This window comes from Lissotriton helveticus, chromosome 2_1 (assembly GCF_964261635.1).
Source record: "Lissotriton helveticus chromosome 2_1, aLisHel1.1, whole genome shotgun sequence".
NCBI lineage: Eukaryota > Metazoa > Chordata > Amphibia > Caudata > Salamandridae > Lissotriton > Lissotriton helveticus.
In genome coordinates, this window is record NC_136059.1 from 1035765251 (window position 1) to 1035792749 (window position 27499).

General features: G+C 44.8%; 1 protein-coding gene across 4 annotated transcripts in view; it reads left to right on the forward strand.

The window, feature by feature from the left end:
* The window catches only part of RASEF (RAS and EF-hand domain containing), a 369451-nt gene that overhangs the window by 229364 nt on the left and 112588 nt on the right, over positions 1-27499 (forward strand). For all 4 annotated transcript variants that reach the window (XR_013607103.1, XR_013607104.1, XM_078675838.1 and 1 more), the window contains 5 exons: positions 1925-2020; positions 6231-6308; positions 6724-6839; positions 7630-7698; positions 26922-27006. Coding sequence is in view for 2 of the 4 variants with exons in the window: in XM_078675838.1 (XP_078531964.1) it covers positions 1925-2020; positions 6231-6308; positions 6724-6839; positions 7630-7698; positions 26922-27006 (444 nt within the window). In the remaining 2 variants the exon portion in view is untranslated. The remainder of the gene's footprint in view (positions 1-1924; positions 2021-6230; positions 6309-6723; positions 6840-7629; positions 7699-26921; positions 27007-27499) is intronic.

Genomic DNA, 27499 nt, shown 5'->3' on the forward strand with positions numbered 1-27499 from the left:
ATAATAATAATAACAATATTAATATTAATAATAATCATCTTTATTCAGCATAAAAAAGTATAGCCATAAAAGAGACAATTTCAAAGAAATCATGCAATAAGTATGTGTATCAACTGTAAAAGGGTCGTCTATCCAAATATAGAAAACACGAAATTCATTATGTCTATTTGTCCCAGCTAGATTCCTAAATTCATCACACTTCCACCAGCCATTAAAATCTTTGATTCCATCACACTTTTGAATTACAAAAACATGTGCTTCATATTTCCTTTCCTAACTGCTGAATGTGACAGTTCATTCACAGGCATTTACGTTGTGTTGTGTGTTCCAGAGTGACATCACAAAGCCTTTCCTTTCACACACTCTGTAGCCCAGCATAATTGTCACATAAATCACATTATTTTTCTTTCTCTGACTCTAAAGAGAGAGGAGTTAGTAAAAGGCAACAATTTGTCAGAAGACATAGTGTGACATTTGACCTCTGTCTTTTAAGCTAGCAATTGTGACAAGATAAATACATAATTTAATGGCATTTTTCTTTAGTGCTTTGAATTTTGAAGCCCATCAAAAAACAGCTCTGGGGTCGCAACCAACAGTTTGGAGAACTCTGCTCTATAGCTGTCTTTCTCCTGATTCTAGTTTGTCTCCCTCTCCTCCTTCTTTCCCTCTTTCTCTCGCCTTCTCTCCCCTCCCCCTCTCTCTCCTTCCCTCCCCCTCCCTATCCTCCTCCCTCTGTCTCTCCCCCTCTCTCCCCTCCTCTTCCATTCTCTCTTTCCCTCCCTCTCTCCCTCCCTCTCCCTCTCTCTACTCTCTCTGCCTCCTCCCTCCCTCTCCTTTGACAGTGGAAGGAATATTAAGTATTCTTTTGGAGCGTGGTATTGCTAATACTTTATTATATATTTAATATTGACCCACTCATGCATTCCTTTTTTTACTGTATGATTCAGCAGATGTTTGTCCAAGATGATGTGTAGATGTGTTATAGTGGGTGACTAGGGTGGGAACTAGGGCATCATGGTGTCGCAGCTATAAGAAAATGCACACCTTGACCTTGAGCTGGACTAATAATGTTTAATTAGGCAGCTGGCTATAAAAGCTCAGTAGGTTGAACCGCAAAACAGTCACACCTTCAGGACAAGCCTCATGCTCTCTTGGTAGAAAGGGGTTATTGACTCTCCCAATGGCTCACTCAGAAGTCAGACATGGGCTCCCAGAGGCACTGTCAAGCATAGCTTGGCTCAGTAGCCCAGCAAATGCTGGCAAATGCTGGCTCTTTGCCAAGAAAACCTAGGCCAGCATTTTGAGAGGTGTTTATCCGTTATGAGTTTGGATGCCGTCCGAATATGTACCTATCCTAATCAGAAAGCAAAGTAACTCCCAACAATACGCCTAGCGCAGGAGGGTGGTCGCAGAACAGTCACAGTCGCATTTTACAATGTAGCGTTTTCATAGTAGTTTTCACAGCTGTATAGTGTGGGCCGGACATGGGGGTGGTGTTGATCCCCATGCACCAGCTGCACTTTTCCTGGAGATGCAATATAGCTTATATGACCCCTGGTGTGACATTTCCTGCATTTAGTTTGAAAATGCATTCTAGGGCATATTTCGTTGAGTGCGTGCAAATAACTCATGTGTGGCAGTATTTTAGGAAGTGTTCTTTAAAGTTGCTGTAAAGCAAAGTTTACCCCAAAAAACAGACCAGAAACGTTTGGTGAAAAGATTATACTGAGGCTGCTGTGGCTCATTCTAGGTCTGGAGTTTTAAAAGTGAAGATGGAGAATATGCATCATTTTGAAAATATCTTTTGCAGAGAAACATGTATTGTTTTTGAATGTGCAGTTAATGCAAACATGATAATGTGCCCGGAGGAGAACATATTACTTATGAAACATGTAGTATAATGAAAAAATGTCCTCCATTTTAGGAGAAACGGAAAACTGAAGACTCGCTTAATGATCTGAAGCGCCAACATGAGTCAGAAGTTGCAGATCTGCAAGTGACAATAAAAAAGCTGAAACGGGTGAGTAGCCATTTCAGTAACAAATGCCTAAACTTCAGGCATCTATGACTCTTCCATCTTTACTTTAATATACTCACAGGATCAGCATATCTCCAGCCCCTGCATCAACATGTGGACCTGGCAGATCCCTCAGGGTCCTCACTGAACTGGGACTACTCCTACCATGCTAGGTTAGACAACACAGTGGGACTTGTAGAACCCTCAGGAATGAACCCAGCCTGCAATAAGTTTGAGTCATCCAGGTAGCATCTGACATACCAACCCACATCAACACTTACCTGCCAAATTTGATCATATAGTGCCATTTGAGGCATCACACAAGAGCATTTTTAGACACTCTCTCCATAACCCTTTTGGACTTCTTTCCTATCGATCTGCAGATCAGCCCATGCTGAGAGGTACTTAAAAAGCTTCCCAAATGCAGGGCTTCCTGAAGATACTGCTCATCGATCATAGCTTGGCTGTCTACCATTGTGTGGCTTGTACTGTTGACTCAAGAGTCCAAGTGGACCCTTCTAATTCACAGCACCAATGAGGAAGCCAGTGTTCAGGTTTATGGATTTAGTTTCTGCCTCCCCCCAGTCAGCGTCCCTAATCATTGTACTTTCACACAGGATAGGTAACTATCTATTTGGAATCCCAATTGGTTTACTTCTGGACAGGCTCACTTCATGTGCCCTGTTCGACCCCAGTGGTAACAGCCTCTTGAGGATTTGCATTCCACAGCTGCATTTCCTTTGCAAAAGACCCAATACCCTTGGAACTCAGGGGCATATTATCCAGGGGGTTTATCTCCGCTTTTTTGGCTTTAAAAGCCAAGAAAGCGGAGATACAATTATCTCCCTATTACCTAGCTGTCGCTAACACCAGTTAGCGACAGCTAGTAGGAGATAGCGACCATCTTGGGCCCCGCTTTGCATGTCAGTGACATTTATCACTAATGACATGCAAAGTGGGCGTGCCACGATGTTAGCAACTGGAAACAGTCGCTAACATCGCTATCTCCTATTACCAACTTTTGGAGATATTCGCGCTAAGCGTGAATATCTCCAAAAGCTAACACCTGCCCCTGAGCAGTTCTTAGCCATGTTATCCAATGGTAGGTGAATAACATGGCTAAGAGCATTAGCTCGGTAATGCATGAATATTGCTGACTTTTCAGCGATATTCATGCATTTTGGCGGATTTTCATCGCTTAGGAGATAAACCTTGATAATAGCAAGGTTCCTAAGCGATAAAAATCGCCGCAGCTCGGCGATAAAAATATTGCCGCTAAGCCAACATAGCGATAATTATCGCTAGTTGTTGGTAATATGCCCCTTAGTCCTTAATGGAGCCTTATGACTCAGGTGGACTGCCAGAGGCTTTGTAGCCATGCTGTTTGTAACAGTCAGCTTGTCTGTGAGCTTTCTTGTCACTTACATTTTAAGTCCTTGACAAATAAGGTTCTGTTTTAGCTGGCAACCGCTTTGTATCTGAAACCTGGTTGCAAGCTAGATACCAACAGCGATATCTTGGAAAAGCACAGACAACACGCCCAAGTTTCATGAGTAGCAGATAGAGCTTTTTCTAAACGTTCTGATCAATACATCTTTAATTTTCTGTAATCTTGTATATCACCCACATGCAATATCATAACTATTTACATACCTACGATAAGCAAAGGTATTTGCTTCCAGGATGAGTCCCCAACATACCACCTGCAGACATTACAGTCAATCCACGGGTAATCTTCCTCTGTCCATGGTCAGCGTTGTCAGGGCTCAGTGCAGGCTTGTGAACACCAGCAATAGTTGATGTCAATTCTTTAGCGACCCCTCTCCATTTAAAGGCGAGGAGTGGTGCATACTCTGGCTCTCTTCAACATCTCACGGTTCTTGGGCTGGCAGTGGCTTTTCACAGAGGGAAATAGAAGCAACAGAACAGGCAGTGCTCATGGATGAGCAGTAGGCTTAGTCATAGTCAGGAGAAAGTGGACAGTGAACCTGCTCCAGGTTAAAATGCACAACAACAACAACAAGAGTCCACGCAGATCCAAGTGAAAAGATGATCAGTGAGCTGCAGGACAGCTCCAGTGTGTTTTCTTTTAAAGCGTGCAGTTGGGCAGATGACCAGTGACAATCAGTGTTCAGTGATTTTAGCAAGGTGAAAGAGTCAGTCCACCTAGCTAAAGCAGAGATACCTTCCTCAGGGAGGCACCTTGGATAGCACTGTTTTCAAAATCACTCTGGCAGAAAGAAGTGGGCAAACACGATTGCCCTCTTTGAGCAGCACTCATCCTCCCATTTTGCAAAATGATTTCTTAATCTAAAGTGACGATTCATAAACAATTACGGATAACCCTAATGACACGTACACAGATAATGTTCATAGACCATTTAACCTTACTCGCTCATTATCATGTTAGCAAAGGGTTGCACCAGTGAGAGCTGAGCAGAGTGTTCACGAACATCCCATTTCTAAAATAAACAGCACACCTGGTCCCCTGTCTGCTCCATGTCTGTTTCAGATTACAAAGGGAGGGTAGTGTGCTACTTGTCTGATTACCCCTGACACCTTAAAAATGTATGAACATGTACCACCCTCCATTATCTCTGCTGATAGATTCAAGGGAAGATACTCCATTGAGACAATAAATATGAGAAACTAATGGCAGTTCTCCTCATTCTCAGGGAGCACCAAGGACGTCCCTGAGAAACACCAGATCAGCCATTTGAGGCGCACATGAGGATTTGGGTCCTCACAAACTCATCAAAAAGCAAATAAATCCATGAGGACTGCTGGGGATGAGAGAAAAATATCAAGGAACGCTCAAGGGAATTTCGTCCTTTTTCTCCTCACTACCATACAACGCAATGGCATGCCCATTAGGGTAATGCAATTGAAGAAAGTAAGGACACCGCCTGATTAGTTCTCGTTCCACTGCCCTACTTAGACCCGCTCTACACAACTCAATATGCGTACATCTTTGTCTGTCACCAGATGGCACCTATCTCTTGCAAAACCTCGCAGACAAAGTCTGCTAAATGTAGTGGAAGTAAATTGTAGTTCCCTTTACCCATCACCCATAATAAACCCTGGCCGAGGTACTACGCTACGCTCGCGTAGTTTGCGAATTGTGCGCTACTTCGCACTACGCGAATTGCACGTAGCACAGTGCAAAAATGCTTAGCGGTAATTTTTTGCCTGCTCGCGGTCCTCAACGTCAAGTTGGCAACTGTGAGCGAGCAAAATGACATCCAGGTGAGATATTTTCCTCGTTCGAGATCAACAACATCAAGTTGGCGATCGCAAGCGTGGAAAATAAACCTCCTGGCGAGAGAGATTCTCAATGCGGGGAGGTCAGGTTTCTCATTGCGAGTGGTGGCATATGCTCGTGACCGCTCGCGATGAGAAACTACCAGTCCACGTTAAGAAAGCAGACGATTGAGTAGAAATATACTCGAGCGGCAGAACACGACCGCTTGCACTGTGCAAGATGCGGTTTGCACTGATTGCACAGTGCGGACAAGCATCCAGCACTGTGCAATCAGTGCAAACAGCATTTTGCACAGTGCACTACGCAGTTCACATTGTTCGCGAAGTGCACTTTGCGTAGCTACGCATATCGCTGCTACGCGAACTATGCCCATGGTTGCATAATGCAATGAATTTACTTGATAAAGTGTGGCCTGTGTCGGTCAGTGGGTGTTGGACGCCCCTGTTGTATAGAGAAAAATTGTACAGGACATTGTATGTCGTAGTGAACTTTAAAAAATGGTCAAATACGGGTTGGAATAGTCCTATACGATAAATAGAAGTGCCAAGTAAAGAACATGTAATTTTATTACTGTGTCATTGACCGGTCCATTACTTAGGTACCATTACTTAGATACTACTCAATCATTAATGTAAGGAAAAGGTCTTTTTTTCATTTTGTTTTGTGAATGATTGCTGAACATGGCAGAAATCCCTTGATTCAAGCAAAATGCTGTGGAAATAGTGTTGCATCAATACAAATTCTCAGAGGGACAGAGGTGGTCACACATGAGAGGGAGAGGGCAGTGTAGAAAGTTGGGATGGGGGCATGTGCTCTGTTTTGTATTATGAACACTGTTTAGAACACCTTGTTAAATCCACTTGTTTGGCCAAGGAAATTAGTAACACACAAAGTAAAATGATGACATCCTTTCAAACTGACTGCACGCTTTCATTTTTGTGTTTTTTGCAGCTGGAAGAACAATCCAAATCATTAAACCTAAAGGAAGACGTTGCATCATTGAAAAAAAGGCTACATGATTTAAACATGGTGACTATTAATTGTTTCCCATTGAGGACATATTTACAAGTGAAGAATTAAATCTTCTCCAGGATATGGTATAGAATTATACCCTGAAAAATCATATCAGTAACAGTTCTGAGAAAACGTTGGAGAGGATTGGTCCTAATTTTGAATAATCATTGGTGTGATTCCAATGAAAAATCTAGACAATGTAATTTCTTTATGTTTGCACTGCTACTATCACCCCCATTGCCAATTCTGAAAAGTTATTTCACATCATCAAGGTTTCAGCCTACTGTGATCATTCATTTTTCCATTCTTCTACCGGTTTGGAATGAATCCATCATTTAATAACCAAGTGGTCAGGTTTGACAAAAGAAACATTTGTATGATGATCATATTTGTATTGAACTTTCTAATCTCAATAAATTGTTTCCATTAGGAAAATCAAAAACTTCGGAAAGACCTTCTTGAGTCACAAACAAGCATTGCTTTTCTTCAGAGCGAACTGGATGCTCTGAAAAGCGACTATGCGGACCAGAGTCTAAGTTCAGAAAGGTAAGGACAGTGCCACTGGAACTATGGGGCAGGGAGGCGGTAAAGGGCATTTAGTTTGCATGTTAAACAACGCATGCCATAACAACGAGGTTGTTACAACGACTGCGTTGTTATTTCGCATACCATTACAACGCAAGTCCTAACTACGACTTGCGTTAGGGGGCAGAAGGTGTTGGATTTAAAATCCAACACCTTCGCTAGTGTCCACACAGACTGGAGTTAGAATAGTAAATTATACTATTCAAACATCCAGCGCCCACTAAAAGCAAGTCATTGTTCCGACTTGCGTTGTAACGGTATGCGAAATAACAATGCGGCATAACACGGTAACGACCGTGTTATGGCATGCATTGTAAACGCATGCAAAAAAAGTCATATATTCCATTGTGTTGGAGTAGTACTTAATTATTCATTTTTGCAATGTTAACATTGTCTAGGCAGAGGTTACAACTCACTAGTTTCACTTAAACACCTAAATTCAACAATTTGAAAATGAAAGACACGTGTCACTCCACAGTAAAGTGACTGCCACTGGAGGGCAACACATGCAGCATCGTTTTAGTAACTTTTCATCTATTTGAGCTAGAAACAATTTTTTTGGGTTAAATCTACAAATTATGCAGAAGATGATGGATTGTGTGGGAAGTGCGGCAAATCAATAAGTATTGAGAAAATGCAGTGGCTACAGAATTGCACAATTTCAACCACTGTACTGACTTCACGGGTAAGGAGTAAATATTTTGTCACACAGAAGGAACATTTCAAGCTAATATCAATTTTTGTTTTTCAGAGACATGGAACTCATTCACGAGTACACAGAAGAGAGAGAAAACCTGGCAAGGCAAATCGAGCTGCTGCAGTACGTCCCTTTTTTTATATATATATTTATGTATAACAACATGTTCTTGCATGTCTACGTGTGGGCTGCTTGAGTAATTTTTGGCTTGTATGGGTGAATAAACACGGCTATAGTTTCTAGGAATTTATTCCTTGAGTTGTGTTGTGCTGTGCACTGTTGCAGGACGAGCTGGGAGGAGGGTCAGAATTTGCATTAAGGATATCCTGCTTGTCCTTCAGGAAGCCTTTGAACACAGCGCATCATGAAATGCCACTTTATGTAAAGTGCGCATTAGAATGACGTGGCCGCACTGTTTGTATTTTAATTGTGTGCGTGTGTCTTCGGCCTCAGATGCATTAAAGAAATCTAATGTGAAAATGTGACTGCTTTTGTCACAATCCATATTAATACATGGAATCATAGGTTGATATTTAAAAAAGCTTTCTGCAAAGGAGGATGAATGATTTTTCTTTGGTTATAACCAGCTCCTTCAAAATCAAAATATTCTTTTTTCGCAGTATTTGCATCTTACTCGAGAAGGTTTTGCTATTCGACAGGCATCACAAAAAGCAATATAAAATCTCCTTTGAGCATGATGAAAAAAAATCCCATACATTTTAATGAAACTATATTTATAAATAGTAAGAGCCCATCAGTGGAAAACATTTAGGGCCTGATTACTGGTTTGGCGGTCTTGGAGCGGGCCGTCACGCCAGCGTCCCTATCCAAGACACCCAAACTAAACCCGTAGTCAGTCTGCCTGTCGGATTACGAGTTGTAATCATGGCGGGTGATCCTGTGGCGGCGGTCCAGAGCCTTAGAAATGGCACTGCTGTGGGAGCGCAACAGTCCATTCCTGCATTGACCGAAATGCACAATGTTATGTTGTGCATTACATTCCTGCAGGAACATGGGGTGCAATAAGACAGGGGGCACACCATGTGCTCTCTGCATGCACCCCCATACATTGAGGCACCAGGGTGCCCTGTAGGCCCCCCTTAGTTTTCTCACTGCCACACTTTTAATGTCAGGGTCACCACCATGAAAACTGTGGCATAGAGGAAACTTGTAATCTGCATAGTGGTTCCGCAGCAGCATGGCCAGCATATTGTGGCCTCAGACTGCTGCAAGATCGCTGAGGGGGACAGCAGCTGTCTCATGGCGGTCCGACCGCCAAACTCAAAATCCACCCTCTTATGGTTTAAGATTTAATGAAATTACTCTTTTCTCACGACTAATATAGTGCCACATTGCTTAGTTCCAACATGGATTTAATTAGACAAATCTAGCTGTCAGATTACTATGGGTTGTAGCTATTCTCTAGTCAAAGGTATTGGCTGTGATGTACTTGGGTGAATATTTTTGAGCCAAGATCAGTCTAATTGGAGCAGATAATCAGAGCTACTGGCTCTCAGAATCCAGTTGAGGGCTTTATTGTGGCCTGTATGATCACAGGCGTCTTTCAGAACAGAAAATCTGGGATGAGGGACAGAGAAATATAATAACAATGGTCCATGGAGAGCTCTCAAATTTAGTTTCACTGTGGAAAAGAGTTAAATAAAACTATGTAGAATAGGTACACGAAAAGATAAAAGTAAAAAACAAAAACTGAAAGGAGGAAATGTAGAAATTAAAAAAATATGAATACATCAGTCACGTTTTATCTCGTATTAGCACCAGGCCACAGAATTAGCCAGATATCTCATTATCCGACATCACAGTATTTTCCTAAAACTATCTTTGTCAAAGCAGGCTGCTTGTAGATACTGGTATGTTTCCACCCAAGTGGGTTAATAATTGCTCCTTCAATTCAGTAGCTGTATGCAGCTTAAGTAGACATGATCCAGCTCTACCTGCATATTTTGACCAAAATGTGAGAGATTATCAGTAGATGGCCGTAACTCCTGAACCTCGAATACTTTTAGCAAACCTAGACAGTGGGGAGGTCAGTTTATTTCTAATTACTAGATTGACGATCAGTAACACCCGACCAGACCGACCTAAACAAAACAGCGAATTTGAATGTTTCTCTAATTTTCCAGAAATACTGGCCTTAGCGTCTCAGCCTCAGTGGCGAGCTCTCATTTGGATTTCTTTTTGTAGAGTTTTATATAGCGCGAACTAGACCCGAACCAAAGGGTATATTATCAACAACTAGCGATCATTTTTGTCTCTAACTTGTTTAGAGACAAAAATTATCGCCGCACATCGGCGATTTTTATCGCAGATAAACCTTGCTATTAGCAAGGTTTATCGCAAATGCGATAAAAAACGCCCGCAATGCATGAATATCGCTGAAAAGTCAGCGATATTCATGCATTATCGAGCAAATGCTCTTAGCCATGTTATCCACCTCCCATTGGATAACATGGCTAAGAACTGCTCAGGGCAGGTGTTAGCTTTTGGAGATATTCGCCCTTAGCGCAAATATCTCCAAAAGTTGATAATAGGAGATAGCGATGTTAGCGACTGTTTCCAGTCGCTAACATCTTGGCACGCCCACTTTGCATATCATTAGTGATAAATATCACTGACATGCAAAGTGGGGCCCATGATGGTCGCTATCTCCTATTAGCTGTCGCTAACTGGTGTTAGCGACAGCTTGGTAATAGGGAGATAATTTTATCTCCGCTTTCTTGGCTTTTAAAGCCAAAAAAGCAGAGATAAAACCCCTTGATAATATACCCCCAAGTCAGGTATCAGAGCGCTTTACATAGCACAAGTTACGTGTTTACTTGAGGACACACACTTTCATGTTTTTTAGGCACGGGGAGATTAAGTGATTTGCCCAGAATCACAGGAGGTTTTGGCGTCGTTACCGAGACTCGAACGCAGATCCCCAGGTCCAAGGTCGAGCGCCTTTAGGCCAACTCCTCTCCCCATTTCTGATTCGTGTTACTTGTTTGTTTCATAGTGGCATTAGTATGGCAATTTGTTTTTAGGTTTTATCGCCACAGCTCTTGAAGTGGTATAACTATATATATATATATATTTTTTCAATTTGTGGGGGTGGGGGTGGGGGGGAGAGATGCGAAACCTATTGTTGAGCCTGAAAATCTGTATATTTCTGCAAAATAGAGAAAAATCTGAATTCCCCAATGGTCATTTCTATACATTGCTCATGGTTCTCCCGAAAAACAAATCGTTAAATGAAAAAAAATATGAAAATAAGTAGTAAAAAATAGAAATAGTGCTAATATTATTAATTTGTAAGCGTTTACCCTGATGTCTGACCTACAAATGTAATATATCATTACGCCATGGTGATTTCCCAACCTGTCCGTGTGGTGCCCTAGTGTTTGGTGGCTGCCCAATTTCCAGAATTGAGACTGCCTAATTTTCAGAAAGGGACTCCCCTTGATCAAATATCTTTTTTGTATTTCTCTGTCTTGGTGGTCTTGTGGGCTTTCTGACCTTCCGAGGGGGCATATTGGCGCCTGAATTCCTGGGCCCGAATTGCAAATAGAGTGCACTGTCTTGGTCTGCGCCGCTCTGAACCCTTAATTAGGGGCACCTGGTGCAGACTAGGATAGTGTGCTCCACTACAAAAAAGCACTATTCTCAGCACAGGTGCAAACTCTGACAAGTTGTGCCTGCATTGACGAGAGGTGAGTGGATTTAAGCCATGGCTCCATCTTTCGCTGGAGACAGACTGAAGCTCTTCAAAAAGGAGAAAAACGCATCCTCCTGTAGGTGATTGCAGTGCATTACTGCACTAGTGTGTGGGGGGAGATAGTCGGGTGTGGTTGACACTCCTCTTCCTCTTCCCAGGGGTCTGACTGTCTATTATCTCTGCATGGTGCACATTCAGTGCATCTCCAGATAAGTCTTGCGTCTGCACCTGTGTCTTTTATAAGAAGTGTGTTGCAAGGCGAAGTGTTCCCTCATTTGTATTCGACCATGCACGATGCAAAAGATCGAACCGGCCCAAGATGTGTCCTGTACGGTTCCATATTATAGACAGAGTCGCACACGTATCTGCTGCATCTTCTATGGTACCAAAGTGCCCCCGTAGGGAGCAAGGAGAAGGTGCAAACCTTCATTGTGCCTCCGAGGCACTCTCTGTAATATGACCCATGGCGTCTAGTGCACTTCCTGCCCTCTTTGTTAGGGCACACTGGAGTGAAAGCCTCAATCTGCCAGCTAGGGTGGCAGAAAGACTGTTTGAAGTCTAAGGGTAGGGGATGCGGCCAGTGCCAATACAGACCTACCACTGCTCCATTTTATTTATTTATGTATTTATATATCTATTTATATATATATATATATATATATATATATAATGTAATCCCTGGTGTCTAGAGTGTTTTCTGCCTTCCTGGGGAGTGCAGATTGGGGGTGTGTGTGTGTGTGTGGGGGGGGGGGGGTATCTCACAATCTGCCCCTCAGGGAGGCAGAGAGACTTTTTGGACACTGGGGTAGGGGATGAGGCCCATTGCCAGAATGAACTGTAACCCACCACATTCTTTAAAAAAAATAGTCTGTTCCTGGGGCCTGGTGGGCTGTCTACTCTCTTGGGGTGCGCAGATTGGAAGACAATACCCCCAAGCTTCTTCCTTGGGGGTGGCAGAAAGACTGTATGGGCAATTGGGGTGGGCCTGATTTAAGGACGGGCCTGCACTAACCTCATTTTATGTTTAATAATCAGGCTAATGGTGGTGCCTAATGGGCACTTTGTCCTCCTGGGATGGGCTACTTGGGGGAATACTCCAATCACCCTCCGCAGGGGGACGAAAATAGTAAAACTATCCTTATTGGGGCGGGGGAGCACTTGGCCATGCCTGGGGACCTCTCTTTCCTCCTAGAGCCATCCCTGGTGACTCTGGGCTCAGGAACAGCCCTTCTGTGGCGACCCATGAGCAGGAATTCACTAGACAGTGGCACAATGGGAAAGGGGAGATTTCAAATGGTAGCTCCCCTTTTCAATAATACCTTTCTCATTGTGATCGTTGCTCGGGCTGAGCTATGCATAGAGCACACATCACACTTATGGTTTCATCTGCTTTCAGTTTCAGTTTTAAAGACATCAGCATCACTGAAACTGAAAAGAAATATACTTTGGACAACAAGGAAAGCTCTTCTCGTGCAGCTTGAAGTTAGGATAGAAAAGGGAATCTCTCCGGTGGATTTCCTCCTTACAGTGAGAGGACGTGATGCTCACCTTTTCCTCAATGCAAAGAGGTAATGCAAGGGTCAAGAACAGCAGAGCTCAAATAAATGAGTACTCAGATGTAGGTTTTCTCACCTTTTTACTAAAGACACATATATGGTAGAGAATTGCACTCTATCACAGAGCTAAATGAAATTGATTGTCTCTGCAATTGCATAAATTACTGCAGATTCGATCTATACAAGTGGTAAGAGAGCTCAGTGGCTTAAGTGGCCCCTCTGGTGCTCTGAGGCTCCTATTACGAGGTCCCCAGATGTAGGTGCAGGATACTGGAGCCCGGGAATCTCAAATTCCCGCCTATATTCTTGCACCTAAATCTAGGGATTCCAAGTAATACCTGCCCCAGAATGGGGAATAACACTTGGACCCAGAAGTGCCTAAAGTCCAGACCCCGTGTCTCTAGGCCTGGGATTATCAGGTCCATTATTTGAAGACAACATAAATCTGGGCCCAGAGACACTGGGAATCTAAAGTTATGCAAGTCACACATGTAGTTTTGTATTTTGTTCTGTCAATAGGACCCACTTTGTCCAATTAATATCGGGAAAGAAGGGGTTTATCTTAAACATTTCCTTGAATTTGTCACCTCTACTAAAAAGAAAACTAATTTAGAAATGCACTGTGAGTGGAAATGCGACAGATGTAGTTATTTTGCACACAAAAACTTTTACATCAACACGTGTTCTATTCTTATATATTTATACTGCTTAGTAACCAGGGGCCAACATTTATTAACACAATGTGGCAGAGGAACTGTGAAATTAATAGCTTTTTCAGAAAACAAGGTATTGTCCTATATAGCCAGCTGCGTGGCCACTTAAGGCCATGCTATCGCTGAAATGTAAAGCGGTAGGTGCTGATTGACCGAAATCTAGGTGATATGACTGATTCACAAAGCATAACGATGTTTAGATAGCTGTCATTTTAGATATACTAAACCAAAATATGCTATAAACACTGTTACGTCCAGTATATCCTGCTATTTGCATAGTTTTAGACCATAACGTTCCTGAACTTGTGACACGCACAGGTCGTCGGAAGGCTAAGCGTTTTAAATCTCAAGTTGCTTACATGGCAGAGAGAGCCATCAAGTGGCTACCAGTGGAATCGTTTCCAAACCAGACTGCAGAGTTAAAGGCTAGATAGAGGTTCTAAACGTTTTGCCAATTGGTACCCTATGTATCAATGGTTTACGACCATAATTCCAGTATCAAACCATAGATAACTTAAAACGGCTCCCAAGTTGGGGCGTTAACTCATTCGTTAAACGTCCACTTCCCCTTTGCGAGTTGGCATGGCAGCTTCAGGGGTAGTAGGCAGTGTGCCAAGGGACCAGCTCTTAAGTTTTTGAAAGCAGATTTTTTTTTCTAAACAAAAAAAAGCAGCCGTGTTTCCTTTAAGAAAACCTGGCCATGTTGTTCCTTTTAACAAAACCCGGCTGCTTTAAAAAAAAAAAGAGTGTTTTCAGCTTGAGATGCAAAGGCAGACATATTGATCTGCTGCCCCGTGCAACCACCACCCCTGTCTTTGCTGTCAATGGGAGGAAGTCGCAGTTTGAGACCTGCCTAATGAGTTTTTCTTAGGCAGGTTGCAGTGACACCCTCTTAATATATATATATTTTTTTCCAACTTATTAGTACATAGGTCGATTTTCAAAATAATTTATTGTTTGCAAAAGTCAATAAGGAAACTCCAACTGCCTTTTGTGATCACAAAACAAGATGTTCAGTTTGTACACCAACTGGCTTGTGAATAAGTATACAATTTGCAATATGACAAGTAGACTAATAGGTCACATCACAATCTGTACCTTAATGGGGATGGGGGAGTTACAAAACAACCCTCCTAATGAATATTAAATATGGCACGTTGCAATTCAATAAGGAATATGTGCCGCTTTAAAAAAAATTCTCCAATTTGGGCATAAATCATAGGGAACAGGCAGTGGTCCTTGGCACCATCACCATTGAAAGGGCCTCTTTTTTTACATGATCTCCCCCACTTTTTGCCAGGTATTTGATGTAGTTTTGACTGAAGTGGGCTGGGTTCCCCCTAACCAGGTCCCCAGTGTCAGTGCTCCTTCCCTAAAACAAGGTAACTGTTCAATTGTACTCCAATTGGCAAGACCTTTCCAGTGGCGTAGCAAGGTCAAGTGGTACCCGGTGCAGAAAATATCTTGTCACCCCGGCTTGACAAAATGGCAAAAATATGTTTTTAAAACACATATTTTTTTCCATTTTGTCACCCCCTTCCTATGCTACTGGACCTTTAGCATCTCTGTAAGTTCCTAGTAAATGGTACCCCTGGTACCTAGGCCTTGGGTACTAAAGAGGGTCCATAAGGGTTGCAGCATATATTGTGCCACCCTAAGGGACCCACTACCAAACTCATGCAGACTGTCAGTGCAGGCTGTGTGAAATGGTGCAAACAATTGTAAAAACATGACATGGCACATACCCTGTGTACCACTCCCACAGACATTGCATGCAATGTATGTAAGTCACCTCTACAGCAGGCCTTACAGCCCTAAGGCATGGGACATTATATTACATGTGAGGACATATCTGCAAGAGCAGTTATGCGCCTGTGCTTTTTAGTTCAATTACTAGACTGTACAAGTGAACAGGTAAGCCATCTTAAGTATAAGTACTGGACAATGGTCACTACGAGTTTCCCAGCTACATGATGGCTTCACTGAAACCTATGGTGCTTGGTATCAAACAACTTGTCTTAATAAATCCATACAGATGCGAGTAGTGGATCATTAGGATATGCACCCAGAGGCTACCTTAGAAGTGCCCTCTAAAAACCTAACAGCCTCTTAGTGTGCTGGCTGAATGGTAGCGTCCAGTCTGCCACCACAGACAAATATCTGACCTCCTGGAGGTTAGAACTTACGCTCTCAGTGGTCAGAAATAATGCCGGCTCTGACAGGAGGTGTTTATGCCTCTCCAGCAGGATGGCTAATGAATCTGCATACCAAGGCCAGAGGCTCAAAGTCTCTGCAGCATTTGATATGGAACCACAGCTTCCCTGGACCTGAGAGATGCCACTCCCTGAGGCCCATCTGGCACTAGGACTGGCAGGAAATTAGATATGTAAGTAGGAGTGTTGCATGGCCAGTCTAGTCACACCCCTAATGTGGGCTGCCTGATGTGTTCCAAAGAGGAAGGATTCCCCCATCTTGATTTTGGTGGAATTAGAAACTCTAGGACAGGGCTATGCCCACTCCCCACAGGAAGTAGTCAAATAGGGGGTGTAGTGACCCCAAGGGTAAGTAGCACATTGGCTACTACCCTTTACTCCCCTTAGCCTGCCTAAATTCTGTATTTAGGTGCCCGCCTCACGCCAAGAGGTCAGATTCACCTGACAAAAGAAGAAGAAGGACAAAGAAGAGCTGAGGATGCAAGAACTGTGGACTGTAAGTGGACATTTACACCAAACCCTGCCTGCCTCTGTCCTGACAACCCGACTCATCCTACAGCTGTGCATCCTCCAAAAGCCTCTGGGGGCTCTAGCACTTCACCAAGCCATTAGCATCTTCCTTGAAGTAAAGGAGCCACATCCCTGCAACCTGCAGGCAAAAACTGCAACATCTGGTTCACCATTCAGCTGACCATCGGGTCCATCACTGCAGCAACCACCCAGGAACAGTTCACATTACTCCAGAGGGTGAGTAATGCCCTGCACTAATACCCGGTGTACCGGACCCCTTGCTGCAATCAAAGCTTGTTTGATGTCCAGTCCAGACTCTAGCACCGCAAAGACCGACCAGCTGAGCAGGGACTTCGACATTGCACAGGCCAGTACTGAGACTTACCAAGCTGTCCTGTTTTGTCCCCCTCTGCAGGTGTGACCGAGAGCCAAGAGCACCTTGACGCACAGGAACAGCCAACTAAAACCTTTTCCAGTCCACCTCCATGGCCCGGGTCCACAAACACTCACCCTGCCCCCCCCTGCTTCCAGGACCCTCACAAACTTTGGGAGCTCCTGGACTAGTCCCCTAATGCAGCCTATTTCTAGGTGGCCCTCTACTTTGCCTGTGGTGTAATACGCATGAATACCAACCAGTCCAGCACCTCTGCACCCGGACACTCCGGGGCAGGTTAACCTGCTTTGCTGGTGAATCTTGTGACCTTGACCTTTGTTAGAGGGCCGATCCCACGGGAGGGCAGACTCGACACCTGACCACCCTGTGACCCACCTCTCCTAAGAACACAGCCGAGCACTGGCGGGAGACCCCTCCGAGAGAGGACCTCCGATCTAGGATCGTACACGCTGCGCTAGCACCACTCGACAAAGGGACACCACACCGTAGGATTAAGAGAACGTATTCTTTATCTTCACGAAAGAAATGGATCTTTATGATCCACAGATTCTTATGTACAGGCGAGCAAGGACTCAGAAATGTCTCGGTAGGGGTAGGGTAGCGGGACAGTCTCAAAGTTCGAAGTTACTTGTGGGTGCGTATCCTGCGCACAGCTCTCAATCCTCGAGCCGGGGGATACGGGGTGATCGGGGATCCAGTCGGACCAGGGTAGTCTCTGAGCCGCGATCGAATCAGCAGGGCTCGGGCAAAGAAGTTGCAGTTCTTACAGTCTTGGGGAGCCGCAATCGAATCAGCAGGGCTCAGGAGTCCGGTTGCATGGGAGCCGCGACAGCGTCAGCAGGGCTCAGGTGGTCTCGGGCAGAAGTCCTTCTCCGCTCGGTAGGAGCCGCGACAGCGTCAGCAGGGCTCAGGTGCTTCTTCAGGTTGCAAGGGAGCCGCGACAGCGTCAGCAGGGCTCAGGTGGTCTCGGGCAGAAGTCCTTCTCCGCTCGGTAGGAGCCGCGACAGCGTCAGCAGGGCCCAGGTGGTTCTTCAGGTTGCAAGGGAGCCGCGACAGCGTCAGCAGGGCTCACATAGTCCAGGATACAACTGGGGAACGTCCCTAGAGCCCCTCTGGATATAGGACTGCTCCCCTTTGATGTCCAGAGCCCTTGCCGGCGGAGGTCTTAGCACCTGGGGGCCAGTTGTTGGGGGTTCCGCTTCGGCGGCTCCTTTCATCCTTTCAAGTTGGGTCTGGAGGGATCCCAGACACTCAGCGGGCCTGGAGCCAGCCCTCAGGGAAGCTGGCTGGGTGATCGAAACTCATCTCTCGAGAAGAGGTGGAAGGTGTGATCGAGCTACTCCTCCCTCTCTCACTCACAGGGAGCGCTCTACCCCCTGGCCGGGTATGGCGCCGACGGCCGAGGTCGGGCTGGGGCGGCCATCTTAGGTGCAAGGACATGGGCCTTGGCCTCGGGTACCAGGGAAATGGAGGGCGAGGACGGGGAAGCCCAGTGTCGGGGATGTGGGTCATGGAGGGAATGGTCGGGTGAATCAGGGTCATGGGGAGCTGCACGGGTCAGGAAAGACCACGCCACCAGGCCGGGTCCAACAACCTTCAACACCTTAACTCCTAACGGGGACTCCAAAATAAGATTGCAAGTAGGTGCATTCAGTATATGTTTCTATCTCCATAGCAAAGCATTACCGCATAAATAGACATTTGTGTGAAATTTTTGCCTAACTGTAAACTCAAAAAGTACGTATGCAATTATGAAGTTCTTGGTGTTAACAATATATAAAAAGAAATGTTATCTTTCTAAAATGTGTGTCTCATTTATTGACTCTGTTGTTAAACATATGCTTAACACTACCCTCTGATAAGCCTAAACTGCTCACCCACACTACCGCAAAACAAAAAAGATCAATTGGGATAATTGATTTAAGCCCTGTAAGGCAATAAGGGTTGCCTGGGCTTTCTACATAGCGTACCTCGTTTTCGTACACTACAGAAAAAGCCAGCTTCCTACAACCTGCTTCCCCCGATTCTGACAACACAATTCCCAAATGGGAAACTGTTCTACAGGAACAGTGTCTCCTTTGTGAATCAGAAACTACATATTTTGAGGTGTCAGTGTTTGATCAATGGTCTGCAGCCGCAGTTGTGGTCTCAACGTGTTGGTGTATTCCATTGCAGCGCCCAAATTGTAACTTCTCTATTCAAGCCCCCCTTTATTAGCCATGCCTAATGGGCAACAAAACCTCTATTACCAGTCAGAATGATTTTTCCAACTTGCGAATAGATGTATGTGCATAAGAAAGCACTCTTTTGCAGTTGCAAATCCAAAAGAGTATTGTACATGTGGCCTTAAAAGCTAAAGTGAAACTTACATAGAATTTTAGAATGTGACCCTTGTATAAAAAGTTTTCAGATGTACACTAACTCTCTGTATTAAATCTGCACCGCACTACCATCATTCTTTGACTTGCATCCCTAACGCATCTGTTTACCAAAACCATATAGCCCTCTTCCAAACCCCACCATGGAGGGCCCCTTTAAATTACTAAGGAAAAGCAAATAAATGTTTAGTTCACTACCTGCCCCTTGAAATGAGACGATTTAAGCTGTAGTTGCTTACATACAAATGTCACTATAGTAATACTATGCCTCCTATTTGAAGCATATAAACGATATACAGCTTATAGCCTGATCAGTTTTTCAAAACTGAGATATAGATGACAGTTAAATGCAAGTGCTGGGGAATCTATCAATAGATTTCTAGTACTATGCAACGCTCCATTTGAATACAAATTGATAGACAAGCACTAGACCGTAATGTGGTCAAGCACAATAATGAAGAGCACTGATTGGTTACATACCTGTGCCAAGCAACAATTTTAAGACTTTCTAAATTTGCTGTCACTTTTAGTACCACTCCTTTGATTATTCATACTGATAGCTTTACTTTATGCTTAAGGGAAAAATAATATGTTGTTAGCTGATCATTTGCTTGACAACACCTCTGGAGTTTAAGTACATGTAAGGAAAGCTCAAAATGTACAACATGAAAGGATGAAAGGCAGTTAAATGATGTTGGACATGGCCCATCTTAGGGGGATTTCCCTAAATATATTTGCTTTTTGTACTCCTGATTTTTGCCAACTCTCTGTTCCTGAATTTAGGACTCTGGGCACTTTCCAACTGTATTGCAGTGGGAAAGTGCAATTGCCCTTCCTGTACAAGTCAGAATAGGATGCTCACTTGATTGGGCTAGGTTTTGTCCCTGTGAGTGTCCTTTAATAAGGTACACCACATACCCAGGGTTGGTGCGACACTGGTATTAGGGAGACGCTGCCCTGATTGTGCCATCCACCTGAATAGCCTGTCAAAAATGTCTCACACTCAGGTTGGCCGGTCTCACTCCACAGCCAACCCTCAGGTCGCTGTTGACTACCTCCAAACTGGGATAGGCGTGGTACATCTGCATGTGCACCGCCTGGGTAGGGATGAACCCCCATGTGGGTTTTCCCTACCTAGGTGATCGGCTCTCCCAATGGGACACTTCCTGGGTGTGGTCAATTCTCTTGTTAAGGCCTTAGGGCCTGGGGACCTTTCCCAGTGTAAGTGCTGTGTGAAAGTGAGCTCACCTGTCCAACACACATTAGGAAGTGGTGCTCACCTGAGGTTTCTAAAGCATTGGTCAGGTCTGCCAAGCCCACTGGTGGAGGCACATTCACACCTATTATGTTTTAAGACCTGGGTCCAGCCTTCCAGTGAAGGCTGGTGGGTGCCCTGGCATGAATGGTGTTTTTGAAAGCATGCCCAGCCTGCCAATGCAGGTTTATATGCGCTTGGCACAGAGGGTGTGCTAGGCATAGGTCCAGCCTGCGCTTTCAGGCTGGTGTGACCATTCGCACTAACGGTGGTCCTAAAATCGTGCCCAGCCTGCCATTGCAGGCTGGTTTGCGCTCTGCACCAATGGTGCTCCTAAAATATGGGTCTGGCCTGCCATTGCAGGCTGGGGTGTACTTTGCACTGATGGTGCTCTTAAATGTGTATGCAAAAAGAACAATTGATGGACAGTACAGAGATCTGGGCCTAAATACATATTTCTTTGCTCACCATGCCATTCCAGTTTGGACCCAGCCATATGCAAATCAGTCTTGACCCTGCGCCCAATGGGAACAATCCAGCCCGAACTGCCAGTCCAGGTCCTCACTGGACTGGAAACAAGTATTCTAGGACTGGTTTTGGGCTTTCAGCCCTCATCAGCCAGGATAGCTTCACTCCAGTGTCATGGAGAGCACAGGACCCACGTCTGGGCATAACCGTCCCACTCGGGGTGACAAATGCAAAAAGATCAAATGATAGACAGAATGTAGAACAATGTCATACATTCACCCCAGTACAGAGATCTGGGCCTAAATCCATCGTTTTTTTGCTCATCATGCCATTCCAGTTTGGACCCAGCCATATGCAAATCAGTCTTGACCCTGCGCCCAATGGGAACAGTCCAGCCCAAACTGCCAGGCCTGGTCCTCCCTGGACTGGAAACAAGCATCCTAGGACCGGTTTTGGTATTTCAGAATGTGTATCAAGCCTGCCATTGCTGGCTAGTGTGCGCCTTGCACGGATGGTGCTCTTAAATATGTGTCCAGCCTGTGATTGCAGGCTGATACAGGCAGTTGCGCATTTACTCAGACTGGCCTGTGTGAGTCACTAGCTATCCTAAGAGGACCTTTAGCTTCCACCGAGTACACCGAGGGTATATCCTAAGGGGTGAAGTGAGTGGTAGGTGGTACCTCATGAGAATTTGCTGAACTTGCGACTGTGTGTGACTAGAACTGGCTGGTGAGACCAATATCGATGTGCACCGGATGTTGTGCCTCATTTCCATGGACTTACGAAATGTTCAACTCTTTGATCGTGGGAGTGACTGGAGCTGTTTGGTGCGGCCAAAATGGACTCACAAAGGAGGTACGGATTTTGCAACTCTTTGTTTTGTGTTACCGGAAATGCCTGGTGTGGCCCGTCTCATCGCACACCCAACCTTGTGCCCAGATTGTCTGGGTGTGACTCTACGTGTACCAGATGGGGTGCCTCCTCCTTCCAAGAGGCCCCCCTGCTTTATTCTTCATTCATCTACTTTTCCCGTACTTGGCCCTCAGCTTGGCGGACCAACTGCTCTCTACTCACCCGGCCTTCTTGGACAACAACGTATTGCCAGGTAGTATTACCCGGCTCGTGCCTGAGTGGTGAGAGTGACTGACAGGGCTGGGGGAACGCCTCCGAGACCTATCAGAGAGGGGTCACGAGATTGTATGACCCACCCTTGTGCTTGCTAGAACTGGGCTGGTGCCAGAAGACCCTTGGGGCCCGAGTGGTGTGACCATCTACTGCCCTTGGCCCATGTCTGCTCTGCATCCTGTAGGTGGCCTTCTGAAGTGGTTGCCAAACCCCTTTTTGAAAAATGCCTCCTAATTGACCTTGCTGCCTACCCCCACCTGCTTCCTGGGACCCTGACTAAGAGTGACTTCAGCTGCATACGGCCTAGTGCCCGAGAAGTGAATAGGGTGTCTCCAATCTGTGGGTGTAGAATAGTCCGGGTGAATTGGAGGGTGGAAGGAGGCTTGGGGCCACAGGTCTGCAGTGTGTAACCAATTGACCTGCTGGGTATCAGTTGTACCGCATTAGGGTGCTGAGTGCATATGTGTGTGAGTGCTTCCGTATGGACATGTCTGATAGCCATTGCAGTTGGTAATGGCGTGGACTGAATGTGTATGTGGGAATGAAAGTGGGAAACCGCCCGTGATTAATGACACTGGACGTCGGAATGCCCGATACGTTGATTTCTTGCCAGAAAAATATTACGTTTGACATTGGTTTTCTCCGCACGGCCTAGGCCCATGGTGCTGCTAGAAAGTGGTATAATTTTGTGTATGTACATATTTCTGATATTGTGTGACCCAAGATGTTAGGATACTCTAACTGTGTGGTATTGGATTATAAGATGTGCTAGGGTGGGCCTGAGGTGGACAACATGTTGTACGGCTTAAGAGTGCTGGGGGTGTAGATTAGGATCTTTCCCAAGTGTGCATATTGCAGATGTCATTTGAACATGGCTGGACATACTACTGCTAATAATAATTTTGAATGCAATTTATGCCCAGAAATGTGTGATGATAATGTTGTGCTGATTATTATGTGTCTCCAATACAAATGTAATTTCCATACATCATGTGTAAAGTCTCTTTTGTGATGTTCAAGGAATATATCGTGAGTACTGTGCCGCAGCTTTACACATTGTCTCTGTGGTAAGCCTGATTGCTCAGTGCCAAGCTACCCAAGGTGAGCGCAAGTTATAGAGTGTGTGTAATCACCTGCCCCTGACAGGAGTGTTAGGTTCTGCCTGGCTGCGGTATTACCTCAGCCAACCAGAAAGTGCCAGTTCCAAGAATTGTTTTCTCAGATAAATGTACTGCCTACTGTAACACATCTCATGGAAGATAACTAATAAGACCCTATGATCTAAGAACATGCATAGATGCGTTTTTAAAATGCGTTTTTGAAAGTGAGCTCACCTGTCCAACACACATTAGGAAGTGGTGCTCACCTGAGGTTTCTAAAGCATTGGTCAGGTCTGCCAAGCCCACTGGTGGAGGCACATTCACACCTATTATGTTTTAAGACCTGGGTCCAGCCTTCCAGTGAAGGCTGGTGGGTGCCCTGGCATGAATGGTGTTTTTGAAAGCATGCCCAGCCTGCCAATGCAGGTTTATATGCGCTTGGCACAGAGGGTGTGCTAGGCATAGGTCCAGCCTGCGCTTTCAGGCTGGTGTGACCATTCGCACTAACGGTGGTCCTAAAATCGTGCCCAGCCTGCCATTGCAGGCTGGTTTGCGCTCTGCACCAATGGTGCTCCTAAAATATGGGTCTGGCCTGCCATTGCAGGCTGGGGTGTACTTTGCACTGATGGTGCTCTTAAATGTGTATGCAAAAAGAACAATTGATGGACAGTACAGAGATCTGGGCCTAAATACATATTTCTTTGCTCACCATGCCATTCCAGTTTGGACCCAGCCATATGCAAATCAGTCTTGACCCTGCGCCCAATGGGAACAATCCAGCCCGAACTGCCAGTCCAGGTCCTCACTGGACTGGAAACAAGTATTCTAGGACTGGTTTTGGGCTTTCAGCCCTCATCAGCCAGGATAGCTTCACTCCAGTGTCATGGAGAGCACAGGACCCACGTCTGGGCATAACCGTCCCACTCGGGGTGACAAATGCAAAAAGATCAAATGATAGACAGAATGTAGAACAATGTCATACATTCACCCCAGTACAGAGATCTGGGCCTAAATCCATCGTTTTTTTGCTCATCATGCCATTCCAGTTTGGACCCAGCCATATGCAAATCAGTCTTGACCCTGCGCCCAATGGGAACAGTCCAGCCCAAACTGCCAGGCCTGGTCCTCCCTGGACTGGAAACAAGCATCCTAGGACCGGTTTTGGTATTTCAGAATGTGTATCAAGCCTGCCATTGCTGGCTAGTGTGCGCCTTGCACGGATGGTGCTCTTAAATATGTGTCCAGCCTGTGATTGCAGGCTGATACAGGCAGTTGCGCATTTACTCAGACTGGCCTGTGTGAGTCACTAGCTATCCTAAGAGGACCTTTAGCTTCCACCGAGTACACCGAGGGTATATCCTAAGGGGTGAAGTGAGTGGTAGGTGGTACCTCATGAGAATTTGCTGAACTTGCGACTGTGTGTGACTAGAACTGGCTGGTGAGACCAATATCGATGTGCACCGGATGTTGTGCCTCATTTCCATGGACTTACGAAATGTTCAACTCTTTGATCGTGGGAGTGACTGGAGCTGTTTGGTGCGGCCAAAATGGACTCACAAAGGAGGTACGGATTTTGCAACTCTTTGTTTTGTGTTACCGGAAATGCCTGGTGTGGCCCGTCTCATCGCACACCCAACCTTGTGCCCAGATTGTCTGGGTGTGACTCTACGTGTACCAGATGGGGTGCCTCCTCCTTCCAAGAGGCCCCCCTGCTTTATTCTTCATTCATCTACTTTTCCCGTACTTGGCCCTCAGCTTGGCGGACCAACTGCTCTCTACTCACCCGGCCTTCTTGGACAACAACGTATTGCCAGGTAGTATTACCCGGCTCGTGCCTGAGTGGTGAGAGTGACTGACAGGGCTGGGGGAACGCCTCCGAGACCTATCAGAGAGGGGTCACGAGATTGTATGACCCACCCTTGTGCTTGCTAGAACTGGGCTGGTGCCAGAAGACCCTTGGGGCCCGAGTGGTGTGACCATCTACTGCCCTTGGCCCATGTCTGCTCTGCATCCTGTAGGTGGCCTTCTGAAGTGGTTGCCAAACCCCTTTTTGAAAAATGCCTCCTAATTGACCTTGCTGCCTACCCCCACCTGCTTCCTGGGACCCTGACTAAGAGTGACTTCAGCTGCATACGGCCTAGTGCCCGAGAAGTGAATAGGGTGTCTCCAATCTGTGGGTGTAGAATAGTCCGGGTGAATTGGAGGGTGGAAGGAGGCTTGGGGCCACAGGTCTGCAGTGTGTAACCAATTGACCTGCTGGGTATCAGTTGTACCGCATTAGGGTGCTGAGTGCATATGTGTGTGAGTGCTTCCGTATGGACATGTCTGATAGCCATTGCAGTTGGTAATGGCGTGGACTGAATGTGTATGTGGGAATGAAAGTGGGAAACCGCCCGTGATTAATGACACTGGACGTCGGAATGCCCGATACGTTGATTTCTTGCCAGAAAAATATTACGTTTGACATTGGTTTTCTCCGCACGGCCTAGGCCCATGGTGCTGCTAGAAAGTGGTATAATTTTGTGTATGTACATATTTCTGATATTGTGTGACCCAAGATGTTAGGATACTCTAACTGTGTGGTATTGGATTATAAGATGTGCTAGGGTGGGCCTGAGGTGGACAACATGTTGTATGGCTTAAGAGTGCTGGGGGTGTAGATTAGGATCTTTCCCAAGTGTGCATATTGCAGATGTCATTTGAACATGGCTGGACATACTACTGCTAATAATAATTTTGAATGCAATTTATGCCCAGAAATGTGTGATGATAATGTTGTGCTGATTATTATGTGTCTCCAATACAAATGTAATTTCCATACATCATGTGTAAAGTCTCTTTTGTGATGTTCAAGGAATATATCGTGAGTACTGTGCCGCAGCTTTACACATTGTCTCTGTGGTAAGCCTGATTGCTCAGTGCCAAGCTACCCAAGGTGAGCGCAAGTTATAGAGTGTGTGTAATCACCTGCCCCTGACAGGAGTGTTAGGTTCTGCCTGGCTGCGGTATTACCTCAGCCAACCAGAAAGTGCCAGTTCCAAGAATTGTTTTCTCAGATAAATGTACTGCCTACTGTAACACATCTCATGGAAGATAACTAATAAGACCCTATGATCTAAGAACATGCATAGATGCGTTTTTAAAAATATGAAGCAAAATCTGAATTGCTTGCCAATGCACAAGCATATGCCTGTGAGCAGGTCAGTGATATGTTCACCTGTTACTTATTGCATATTAAAAAATCTCCATGACTTTTTTGCTGTTTCTTGTCTACCCATATCCGACCCACATTGATGCCCATTGAGTAGTCCATAGCTGAAATTGATTGAACACCCCAAAACAACCCCCTTTCTGTGATTTGAATTTTCCTTATAAGTTCCTTCGAACTTTCAAATCATGGGGCTGTATCAGAAAAGAATTTATAGGTATGGGACGTAGTACTCCTGTAATAATACTTTCTGTACTTTTAAATGCTTTGTTTTATTTCACCTCAAAATATCCAAAATGTGAATAAACTGAACATTTTAAAGGGATATTCATGTACAAGTAGTACAAATAGAAAAGACTGTTCCCTCTTTTCACTTTACCACTAGGAAGTTCTACAATTCTGCTCTAGTTCTCAAAGGCATTTATTTACATAGGAGTAGTACTCCTGGATACTACTTCCATTACTCAAATGCTTTGTGAATCAGCCATAGTTTCTTTTTAGCAACTCAGAGCTGTGTGGTTTGTCTGATTATGTTTCTTGATTTTCATTTGCACCTTAGTATTATATTTATTTCTGTCTCTGCTAGAAGTTTTATAGTGGTTATTTCTGCCCAGGGCAGTCATGCCTGATTAGTAATTTATTAAAAAAAATCTTTAATGTTGGCTTATTATCACAAATGCACACTTACATTTTCTCTTGATTGGTATTTAGAACTGCAAACAGAAAATTGCATGACAGTAATGATGGATTGAGAATGGTCTTGGAAAACAGTTCTACGAAGAACAACAGATCACTGGTAAGACTGATTTACATGCTACAGTATATAGATAGTAGAGTACTTTCATGGGAAGAGCAAACTTCTGATCAGAGAGTAAGTTGTACCTAAAGACTAGGCAGGGATGTCATTAGTCACTGAAATAAGTCTGCCCTAATCCCTATGAGGGTAAATATTTATTTTCGTATGCAATGTCCTATCTTCCCAACCCCCCCTTATATTACTGTACCAGCTTTCTGTATCTCTAGTATTATGCTGTAATAATCTCAAAGTTTATGTGTAGTCATGCTTTACATTTTCCAGATAGACCATAACTATCTATGTCTCTTCCTCTTCACCATGCATACTAATAATAGCTGTTCCTTGTCTGGTGTAAAAGCAACCATGCTTACTCCATTTAAAACATATTTATTTACACGCCTCATTTGAGAACTCTCACTGGCAGTTCTTTGCTGGCCTTTCTCCTCCATTTTCATATTTTGTGGTGCTGAAGTAACACTTACAATTCATGGTT